This window comes from Nerophis ophidion, linkage group LG06, assembly GCF_033978795.1.
Source record: "Nerophis ophidion isolate RoL-2023_Sa linkage group LG06, RoL_Noph_v1.0, whole genome shotgun sequence".
In the NCBI taxonomy this organism is placed as follows: Eukaryota; Metazoa; Chordata; class Actinopteri; order Syngnathiformes; family Syngnathidae; genus Nerophis; species Nerophis ophidion.
Window position 1 is genome coordinate 74,848,341 of NC_084616.1, and position 12,240 is coordinate 74,860,580.

Sequence of the window (12,240 nt, forward strand, 5' to 3'; positions counted from 1 at the left end):
TGAATGCAAGGCATACTTGGTCAACAGCCATACAGGTCACACTGAGGGTGGCTGTATAAACAACTTTAGCACTGTTACAAATATGCGCCACACTGTGAATCCACACCAAACAAGAATGACAAACAGATTTTGGGTGAACATCCGCACCGTAACACAACAGAACAAATACCCAAAATCACTTGCAGCACTAACTCTTCCGGGAAACTTCCAGCAAACTGACGAATAATTAACGTTTTATTCATGCATTTTCTCTTGCTACTTCAAGGCTTGAATGTTTGGTTCATTCATTATTGTTATTTTATTTTCAAATGTATTATTAGCCTGTGGAAAAAACATTTATATTTACCTAAGAAGACTGCAAATAGAGAAAAAGGCATACAATTTTTATTTAAATTTCATTTGATATACCATTGATATTTTTCAATTATTATTATTATTATTTGAAACTGGATTTTGCATGTCACTAAAGTTATATAAGCCTTGCTTGTCCAATATTTAATGCAAAACTGGTTTGGGTCCCTATTAAAAGGTTAATTTTTTTTCAGCCTTGGCCCGCGGCCTTGTTCAGTTTAAAAGTTTGGCCCACTCTGCATTTGAGTTCGACACCCCTGGTTTAGAGCAAAAACAAATATTAAATTAAGAAACCCTTAACAAATGCCAACATAAAAACTAAATGTTCTGTAGCAAAGAAAGTGAATGCAAGGCATACTTGGTCAACAGCCATACAGGTCACACTGAGGGTGGCCGTACAAACAACTTTAACACTGTTACAAATATGCGCCACACTGTGAACCCACACCAAACAAGAATGACAAACACATTTCGGGTGAACATCCGCACCGTAACACAACAGAACCATATTCAACCGAATATGGGTTGAAAATGATTTACAAATCACTGCATTCCGTTTATATTTACATCCAACACCATTTCCCAACTCATATGGAAACGGGGTTTGTAAAATAACCAAACTTCATGAATGTTTTTTTTTTTTTTGTGACCAACAAGTATGTGCTCCAAACACTCTTATCACGGAAAAAAAATAAGAGTTGTAGAAATGACTGGAAACTCAAGACAGCCATGACATTTATGTCCTTTTCAAGTGTATGTAAACTTTTGATCACGACTGTACATAGGTTGGGGGGGGGGGGAGAAAAAAAAAATCCTACTAAACAGTCTTCAAAGGTGAACTTGTTTCAAAACACCATAGTGTGGGCGTGGGATTAGCGCGGAGGCGGGGCCGAGTGAGGCGCCGCCATCCGTACTGTGTGTCCCCCCCCACCCCCACCCCTACCCCCCTCAGCTGGGCCCCGCCTCCAGCGCCAAGGGTTATGTAAGTTGTTCAGCTGCCAGCCCTCCTTCCTGCCTCTGCCTCATGTTGACATTGTTACTGAGCAGTGCACACACACACACACACACACACACACCAGCCGGTAGTCAGTCAGTGAGGCGGTAGTGCCGAGAACCGGGCAGACGGACCCAGATCCAGGAGGTTTCCAGAACTAAAAGAGGTGGTCTAGAAGGGAGCGTCTTCGCTACCATAGGCATGTTACTTCTGGATGAATCGGAGTCTTTCACGGGTAAGATTATTCTATTTTTTTTATGTATCTTTTCCCAATTTAAGAAGATTTTCGGAAAGTTTGCGGGAACTTAAAAGTAAAATAGTTGTTTTTTTATGTTTGGAATAGTAAAGTGGACAGTTTTGCATGTGAAAATATGGGATATTTCCCCCATATTTTCACGAAGGATTGATCAATCAATCAAAGAATATTTATTCATATAGCCCTAAGTCACAAGTGTCTCAAAGGGCTGCACAAGCCACACCGACATCCCTGGTCCAGATCCCTTTGGTGACACGTTTTGCTTTGTTTTTTTCCGGAAGAAAAGCCAGCGAGTCACATTGTGTAAACGGCCAGAAGTGTTACTTAATGCTGTTGTGTAACGCCGGATCCTCCCTGCCCTCTTCCTTCCCTCGCTTTTCTTCCAGCTCTCCCGTCTCGCCACGCTCCCGAAAAACCTCACCTCTGTTGTTTTGAAATCGACCCATCCCACCCGTCCCCTTTCTTGGGGGGCGTTTTTACCCAGCGCTTGTTCCACGTGTGACCGGCCGCCTGTCCTGCATTGTAGTCTGCGGCGGCGGCGCTCCCATTGGCTGTTTCTACGGTTACTTAAAGCAACGCACTCCCGCCATTGGCCGACGCTCCGGCCATGCTGGAAGTGCGGAGGAGGCAGGCCAGACGTGGTTGATTAACGTGGACCCCGTTTTAAAGGGGAACATTATCACCAGACCTATGTAAGCGTCAATATATACCTTGATGTTGTTTTTCCCAGCTACAATCGGGCGGAAGGCGGTTTACACCCTGGACCAGTTGCAACCTCATCGCAGTCAACTTACCATATTAGATTAAAGGCCTACTAAAATGAGATGTTCTTATTTAAACGGGGATAGCAGGTCCATTCTATGTGTCATACTTGATCATTTCGAGATATTGCCATATTTTTGCTGAAAGGATTTAGTAGAGAACATCGATGATAAAGTTCGCAACTTTAGGTTGCTAATAAAAAAGCCTTGCCTGTACCGGAAGTAGCAGACGATGTGCGCGTGACGTCACGGGTTGTAGGGCTCCTCACATCTGAACATTATTTGTAATCATAGCCACCAGCAGCAAGAGCATGCAACAATTTCCCCATTAATTTGAGCGAGTATGAAAGATTTGTGGATGAGAAAAGTAAGAGTGAAGCACAACAACAACAAAAAAGCGACGGCTCCGGGCGGCGGCAGTGGAAGCTTTTCAGATGTAATTAGACACATTTACTAGAATAATTCTGGAAAATCCCTTATTTGCTTAATGTGTTGATAGTATTTTAGTGAGATTGTAAAGTCATACCTGAAAGTCGGATGGCTGCGTTGAACCCTAGTGTCTAAGAAAAGCCGAGGAGCCAAGATCACAGCTGCCTTTTTGACAGCTACTGGAGGAGGTCCCATAATCCACCGAAGTCTCCGGTAAGAGCCGACTTAATATCACAATTTTCCCATCCAAAAACTTGCTGGTTGACGTAGAGAAACATGTTCGCTTGACCGCTCTGAGATTTTCTTATTCAAACGGGGATAGCAGGTCCATTCTATGTGTCATACTTGATCATTTCGAGATATTGCCATATTTTTGCTGAAAGGATTTTGTAGAGAACATCGATGATAAAGTTCGCAACTTTAGGTCGCTAATAAAAAAGCCTTGCCTGTACCGGAAGTAGCAGACGATGTGCATTTGACGTCACGGGTTGTGGAGCTCCTCACATCCTCACATTGTTTATAATCATAGCCACCAGCAGCAAGAGCAAGCAACAATTTCCCCATTAATTTGAGCGAGTATGAAAGATTTGTAGATGAGGAAAGTAAGAGTGAAGCACAAAAAAAAAAAAAAAAGCGACGGCTCCGGGCGGCGGCAGTGGAAGCGTTTCAGATGTAATTAGACACATTTACTAGGATAATTCTGGAAAATCCCTTATTTGCTTAATGTGTTAATAGTATTTTAGTGAGATTGTAAAGTCATACCTGAAAGTCGGATGGCTGCGTTGAACCCCAGTGTCTAAGAAAAGCCGAGGAGCCAAGATCACAGCTGCCTTTTTGACAGCTACTGGAGGAAGTCCCATAATCCACCGAAGTCTCCGGTAAGAGCCGACTTAATATCACAATTTTCCCATCCAAAAACTTGCTGGTTGACGTAGAGAAACATGTTCGCTTGACCGCTCTGAGATTTTCTTATTCAAACGGGGATAGCAGGTCCATTCTATGTGTCATACTTGATCATTTCGAGATATTGCCATATTTTTGCTGAAAGGATTTAGTAGAGAACATCGATGATAAAGTTCGCAACTTTAATCGCTAATAAAAAAGCCTTGCCTGTACCGGAAGTAGCAGACGATGTGCGCGTGACGTCACGGGTTGTAGGGCTCCTCACATCCTCACATTGTTTATAATCATAGCCACCAGCAGCAAGAGCTAGCAACAATTTCCCCATTAATTTGAGCGAGTATGAAAGATTTGTGGATGAGGAAAGTAAGAGTGAAGCACAAAAAAAAAAAGCGACGGCTCCGGGCGGCGGCAGTGGAAGCGTTTCAGATGTAATTAGACACATTTACTAGAATAATTCTGGAAAATCCCTTATTTGCTTAATGTGTTAATAGTATTTTAGTGAGATTGTAAAGTCATACCTGAAAGTCGGATGGCTGCGTTGAACCCCAGTGTCTAAGAAAAGCAGAGGAGCCAAGATCACAGCTGCCTTTTTGACAGCTACTGGAGGAGGTCCCATAATCCACCGAAGTCTCCGGTAAGAGCCGACTTAATATCACAATTTTCCCATCCAAAAACTTGCTGGTTGACGTAGAGAAACATGTCCGCTTGACCACTCTGAGATTTTCTTATTCAAACGGGGATAGCAGGTCCATTCTATGTGTCATACTTGATCATTTCGAGATATTGCCATATTTTTGCTTAAAGGATTTAGTAGAGAACATCGATGATAAAGTTCTCAACTTTAGGTCGCTAATAAAAAAGTCTTGCCTGTACCGGAAGTAGCAGACCATGTGCGCGTGACGTCACGGGTTGTAGGGCTCCTCACAGCCTCACATTGTTTATAATCATAGCCACCACCAGCAAGAGCAAGCAACAATTTCCCCATTAATTTGAGCGAGTATGAAAGATGTGTGGATGAGGAAAGTAAGAGTGAAGCACAAAAAAAAAAAAAGCGACGGCTCCGGGCGGCCGCAGTGGAAGCGTTTCAGATGTAATTAGACACATTTACTAGGATAATTCTGGAAAATCCCTTATTTGCTTAGTGTGTTAATAGTATTTTAGTGAGTTTGTAAAGTCATACCTGAAAGTCGGATGACTGTGTTGAACTCCAGTGTCTAAGAAAAGCCGAGGAGCCAAGATCACACATGCCTTTTTGACAGCTACTGGAGGAGGTCCCATAATCCACCGAAGTCTCCGGTAAGAGCCGACTTAATATCACAATTTTCCCATCCAAAAACTTGCTGGTTGACGTAGAGAAACATGTTCGCTTGACCGCTCTGAGATTTTCTTATTCAAACGGGGATAGCAGGTCCATTCTATGTGTCATACTTGATCATTTCGAGATATTGCCATATTTTTGCTGAAAGGATTTAGTAGAGAACATCGATGATAAAGTTTGCAACTCTAGGTCGCTAATAAAAAAGCCTTGCCTGTACCGGAAGTAGCAGACGATGTGCATTTGACGTCACGGGTTGTGGAGCTCGTCACATCCTCACATTGTTTATAATCATAGCCACCAGCAGCAAGAGCAAGCAACAATTTCCCCATTAATTTGAGCGAGTATGAAAGATTTGTAGATGAGGAAAGTAAGAGTGAAGCACAAAAAAAAAAAAAAAGCGACGGCTCCGGGCGGTGGCAGTGGAAGTGTTTCAGATGTAATTAGACACATTTACTAGGATAATTCTGGAAAATCCCTTATTTGCTTAATGTGTTAATAGTATTTTAGTGAGATTGTAAAGTCATACCTGAAAGTCGGATGGCTGCGTTGAACCCCAGTGTCTAAGAAAAGCCGAGGAGCCAAGGTCACAGCTGCCTTTTTGACCGCTACTGGAGGAGGTCCCATAATCCACCGAAGTCTCCGGTAAGAACCGACTTAATGTCACAATTTCCCCATCCAAAAACTTGCTGGTTGACGTAGAGAAACATGTTCGCTTGACCGCTCTGAGATTTTCTTATTTAAACGGGGATAGCAGGTCCATTCTATGTGTCATACTTGATCATTTCGAGATATTACCATATTTTTGCTTAAAGGATTTAGTAGAGAACATCGATGATAAAGTTCTCAACTTTAGGTCGCTAATAAAAAAGCCTTGCCTGTACCGGAAGTAGCAGACTATTTGCACGTGACGTCACGGGTTGTGGAGCTCCTCACATCCTCACATTGTTTATAATCATAGCGACCAGCAGCAAAAGCAAGCAACAATTTCCCCATTAATTTGAGTGAGTATGAAAGATTTGTTGATGAGGAAAGTAAGAGTGAAAAACAAACAAACAAAAAAGCGCCTGCTCCGGGCGGCGGCAGTGGAAGCGTTTCAGATGTAATTAGACACATTTACTAGGATAATTCTGGAAAATCCCTTATTTGCTTAATGTGTTAATAGTATTTTAGTGAGATTGTAAAGTCATACCTGAAAGTCGGATGGCTGCGTTGAACTCCAGTGACTACGAAAAGCCGAGGAGCCAAGATCACAGCTGCCTTTTTGACAGCTACTGAAGGAGGTCCCATAATCCACCGAAGTCTCTGGTAAGAGCCGACTTAATATCACAATTTTCCCATCCAAAAACTTGCTGGTTGACGTAGAGAAACATGTTCGCTTGACCGCTCTGAGATTTTCTTATTCAAACAGGGATAGCAGGTCCATTCTATGTGTCATACTTGATCATTTCGCGATATTGCCATATTTTTGCTGAACGGATTTAGTAGAGAACATCGATGATAAATTTCGCAACTTTAATCGCTAATAAAAAAGCCTTGCCTGTACCGGAAGTAGCAGACGATGTGCGCGTGACACCACGGGTTGTGGAGTTCCTCACATCCTCACATTGTTTACAATCATAGCCAGCAGCAGCTAGAGCTATTCGGACCGAGAAAGCGACAATTTCCCCATTAATTTGAGCGAGGATGAAAGATTTGTGGATGAGGAAATTCAGAGTGAAGACATATATGGGGGGGGGGGGCAGTGAGAGCGATTCAGATGTTTTTAGGCACATTTACTAGGATAATTCTGGGAAATCCCTTATCTGCTACTGGTTGTAGTGTTTTAGTGAGTTAAATAGTACCTTAAATTCGGAGGGGTGTGACCTCCGAAAGAGTGTAAAGATGAGTTAAAGGTGTTATTTCATGTCTAGAAGGCTCTCATCATGTTAATAAATATATTTAGAAGATAGTATACAGTTTGTTTTTTTTAATCATATTTCTAGAAAAATATTATATTTATGAATAATATTTCATACTCATGCATCACATGTTGGGAACCAATTAATAGCGATAAACGAGGGACGACTGTACAGTTCTAGCAGGTGGGGTGAAATGTGTGTGAGTGGGCGCGTGTGTGACCGGAAGAAAAGCGGCAACTTGCTTGGGGAAAAGCCATTTGGCGACAGCTGTTCGTTTTGCATGTGTAAATATCCAGACCCAAAATATGAGACGCAAATATGAACTTTCTTTTTGAATAAAAAAAAAAAGTGCCAGGATGGCTCTGATTGCATGCTAAATATTGAAGCAAATATACATGTATATATATATATATATATATATATATATATATATATATATATATATATACACACGTATGTTCTTGGGATGCAACTCAGTATTCTTCTTCCTCCAAACACGGCGAGTTGAGTTTATACCAAAAAGTTCTGTTTTGGTTTCTACTGACCACATGACATTCTCCCATGTGCTCTCTGGCGAACTTCAGACGGGCCTGGACATGCACTGGCTTAAGCAGGGGGACACGTCTGGCACTGCAGGATTTGACTCCCTGTCGGCGTAGTGTGTTACTGATGGTAACCTTTGTTACTTTGGTACCAGCTCTCTGCATGTCATTCACCAGGTCCCCCCATGTGGTTCTGGAATTTTTGCTCACCGTTCTCATGATCATTTTGACCCCCACGGGATGAGATCTTGCGTGGAGCCCCATATCGAGGGAGATTATCAGTGGTCTTGTATGTCTTCCATTTTCTGATAATTGCTCCCACGGTTGATTTTTTCCACCCCAAGCTGCTTGCCTATTGTAGATTCACTCTTCCCAGTCTGGTGCAGGTCTACAATTCTGTTAGTTGTTTGTTACCATGGTTACTTATTATTTCCACCTTCCTCTGATTAGTGTTCGGCACGTTCACCTGCTGCCGAGCACTAATGAGAGAGCTATTTATTCACGTTGCTCGCCACACTCGGTCTGGCGTCATTGTTTGCCTCACGCAACCTACTACGTAAGTCTTGTTTATTTTGTGAGTGTTCCATGTCCATAGTTCTACGCTTCCTGCGCCAAGTATTTGCGTTAGCTCCAAGTGCGATCAGCACGTTGTGCTTTCGCCTTTCGCAAACAGGAACGAAAAGACAAGAATATATACTCTAGGTTGGGGGTCGGCAACCCACGGCTCTCTGAAGCTTTTTCAAAAATGTATGAAAAATGGAAATGAAGGTAAGAAATATTGTTTTTGTTTTAATATGGTTTCTGTAGGAGGACAATCATGACACAAACCTCCCTAATTGTTACAAAGCACACTTTTTGTATTAAACATGCTTCACTGTTTCAAGTATTTGGCCAGCGCCGTTTTGTCCTACTAATTTTGGCGGTCCTTGAACTCACCGCAGTTTGTTTACATGTACAATTTTCTCCGACTTTCTAAGACGTGTTTTATGCCACTTCTTTTTCTGTCTCATTTTGTCCAGCAAACTTTTAATGTTGTGCGTGAATGCACAAAGGTGAGTTTTGTTGATGTTATTGACTTGTGTGGAGTGCTAATCGGGCATATTTGTTCACTGCCTGACTGCAAGCTAATCGATGCTAACATGCTATTTAGGTTAGCGATATGTACATATTGCATCATTATGCCTCATTTGTAGCTATATTTGAGCTCATTTGGTTTCCTTTAAGTCCTCTTAATTCAATTTATACCTCATGATACACAATCTGTATGTAATATGGCTTTTAAATTTGTTTTGCGACTCCAGACAGATTTGTTTTTGTATTTTTGGTCCGATATGCTCTTTCAACATTTTGGGTTGCCAACCCCTGCTCTAGGTGTACATCGATCAATGAAATCCTTTATTGTCATTGTCATAAATAATATTTAAGTCATACTACGACAGGCGGATCGGTGCGGCGTCTTCAGTAATGCGGACGTTGTACCGATCCGTTGTGGTGAAGAAGGAGCTGAGCCGGAAGGCAAAGCTCTCAATTTACCGGTCGAGCTACGTTCCCATCCTCACCTATGGTCATGAGCTTTGGGTCATGACCCAAAGGATAAGATCACGGGTACAAGCGGCCGAAATGAGTTTGGGTCTCTTCCTTAGAGATAGGGTGAGAAGCTCTGCCATCCGGGAGGAACTCAAAGTAAAGCCGCTGCTCCTCCACATCGAGAGGAGCCAGATGAGGTGGTTCGGGCATCTGGTCAGGATGCCACCCGAACGCCTCCCGAGGGAGGTGTTTAGGGCACGTCCAACTGGTAGGAGGCCACGGGGAAGACCCAGGACACGTTGGGAAGACTATGTCTCCCGGCTGGCCTGGGAAGGCCTCGGGATCCCCCGGGAAGAGCTAGACGAAGTGGCTGGGAGAGATAAGTCTGGGCTTCCCTGCTTAGGCTGCTGCCCCCGCGACCCGACCTCGGATAAGCGGAAGAAGATGGATGGATGGAAATCATGTTCTTACCTGCACGCTCTGTCCAGAATGGTCCTTTCTGCATTTTGGGGAGAACGAACCCCGGTGCCACATGTAAATAAATGGTGACCATGCCCAACAAATTTCAGATTTTGCGGCAAGACGCATCGTTTCGGTGAGAAAAGGTTTATTTTGTCGTCGCGATTGTGTGGCAATAACTCCACATGCTGGCGAAAAGACAGTAAATGCCTTGTCGTTGCTGCTAAAACTCTGTTTTCCACGAGTGGATGAAGGAACACACTGTCTTTGTGCATAAAGTGTGTGTTTACATGAGTGGGCACAATGTGGCCATTAATGAGGAGACAGTAATTCTACCAATGATAAAGGCAGCTTTTAAGAGCACGACACTAAAGCAGAGGTGAGACCTTTTGTCCGCTCCCTCCAACAGGAGAGTGCTGCAATGGCCGCAATGGCCACCGTGCTGTAATTGACTGCAGAGTGCCGGCGAGGAACAACCTGTCCTATTTGCAATAGTGCCAATGTCTGGGCTGAACACAGGCGGCAAATGAAGTCTGCTTTCGTAAGACCTCGCCACAGAGGCTGTTGGGCTGCTGTCTTTCTCGTCATGCCTCCTCGTGCATGTCATGCACACTAATGTGTCTCCGAACCCCTCTTAAAAGATGCTTTTCTCCACCCCCCCTTTTTCCCCCCCAGCCTTGTCGTTTTAGTGTCCCTTAAAATGCAGCTTTAAGTCTGCACAGTGCGGCGAGCTCATTGTTGCTGTTTTCCTCATGAAACATCACCAGAGACGCTCCAGTGCAAATGCTAAATAATTCAAGTTCTTGTGCGATGGCCTGATGAGGTGCTGCTTGTTGTTGTCGTCTTCTTCTTCTTGCCCTTCACGGTCAAAGTATTATGACTAGTAGGGATGCACCGGAATGAAAATTTGTGGCCAAAGCCGAATAAAACCTAAACGCTTGGCCGAAGGCCATCCATCCATCCATCCATCCATCCATCCATCATCTTCCGCTTATCCGAGGGTCGGGTCGCGGGGGCAACAGCCTAAGCAGGGAAACCCAGACTTCCCTCCTCCCCAGCCACTTCGTCTAGCTCTTCCCGGGGGATCCCGAGGCGTTCCCAGGCCAGCCGGGAGACATAGTCTTCCCAACGTGTCCTGGGTCTTCCCCGTGGCCTCCTACCGGTTGGACGTGCCCTAAACACCTCCCTAGGGAGGCGTTCGGGTGGCATCCTGACCAGATGCTCGAACCACCTCATCTGGCTCCTCTCGATGTGGAGGAGCAGCGGCTTTACTTTGAGTTCCTCCCGGATGGCAGAGCTTCTCACCCTATCTCTAAGGGAGAGCCCCGCCACCCGGCGGAGGAAACTCATTTGGGCCCGCTTGTACCCGTGATCTTATCCTTTCGGTCATGACCCAAAGCTCATGACCATAGGTGAGGATGGGAACGTAGATCGACCGGTAAATTGAGAGCTTTGCCTTCCGGCTCAGCTCCTTCTTCACCACAACGGATCGGTACAACGTCCGCATTACTGAAGACGCCGCACCGATCCGCCTGTCGATCTCACGATCCACTTCCCCACTCGTGAACAAGACTCCTAGGTACTTGAACTCCTCCACTTGTGGCAGGGGTCTCCTCCCCAACCCGGAGATGGCACTCCACCCGAGAACCATGGACTCGGACTTGGAGTGCTGATTCTCATTCCGGTCGCTTCACACTCTGCGAACCGATCCAGCGAGAGCTGAAGATCCGGTCAGATGAAGCCATCAGGACCACATCATCTGCAAAAAGCAGAGACCTAATCCTGCGGCCACCAAACCGGAACCCCTCAACGCTCTGACTGCGCCTAGAAATTCTGTCCATAAGAGTTATGAACAGAATCGGTGACAAAGGACAGCCTTGGCGGAGTCCAACCCTCACTGGAAACGGTCCGACTTACTGCCGGCAATGCGGACCAAGCTCTGACACTGATCATACAGGGAGCGGACCGCCACAATAAGACAGTCCGATACCCCATACTCTCTGAGCACTCCCCACAGAACTTCCCGAGGGACACGGTCCAATGCCTTCTCCAAGTCCACAAAGCACATGTAGACTGGCTGGGCAAACTCCCATGCACCCTCAAGAACCCTGCCCAGAGTATAGAGCTGGTCCACAGTTCCACGAACAGGACGAAAACCACACTGTTCCTCCTGAATCCGAGGTTCGACTATCCGGCGTAGCCTCCTCTCCAGTACACCTGAATAAACCTTACCGGGAAGGCCGAATTCCGAATAATGAATGCAGTTTTTCACAATTTTTTGTATATTGCATAAATAGCCTAGAATAAATATTTAGACATGTTTTTCAATAAAGTAATTTTTATTGAATATTGACATTTTTTTAATATTCCAGTAGCCTTTACTTTTCAAAAAAGCACAAAGTTTTTCATTTATATTAGGCCTTCAAACAAAACATGCATTCCAAAAAAAAACTAAAGTGCATTAAAGTGGATAAACCCACAACAAATGAATTATTGTCCTTTTGGCAAAAGTCTGCTTAGCCACAGTAGATATGCTAATAATGTAAACAGAAGGCTCAAGTAAATCTCAATTAAGTGTGTGCTTGTAACCCTCATACACTTATACAGGTACACAACATATCCAACGTCACTGCACGTTGGTTGATTGCGTCACCGCGTCAAAAAATTGCGTCACACGCCACTATTCGGCCTTGTTTTTAACTCATTCCACGAAGGCCGAATGTGGCTTTTTTTTGCCATATTCGCCCGAATATATTCGGTTACCGATTAATCGGTGCATCCTAATGACTAGGCATCAGCCGG

General features: G+C 44.4%; 1 protein-coding gene across 3 annotated transcripts in view; it reads left to right on the plus strand.

The window, feature by feature from the left end:
• The window catches only part of LOC133555233 (helicase ARIP4-like), a 176,182-nt gene that overhangs the window by 77,147 nt on the left and 86,795 nt on the right, over window positions 1–12,240 (plus strand). The window contains exon 1 of one of the 3 annotated variants that reach the window (XM_061904837.1): window positions 1,368–1,580. The exons of the other annotated variants lie outside the window; for them this stretch is intronic. Within the exon in view, the coding sequence (XP_061760821.1) occupies window positions 1,547–1,580 (34 nt within the window). The 5' untranslated portion in view covers window positions 1,368–1,546. Of the gene's footprint in view, window positions 1–1,367; window positions 1,581–12,240 lie in introns of those variants that run through there. 3 annotated transcript variants of the gene reach the window in all.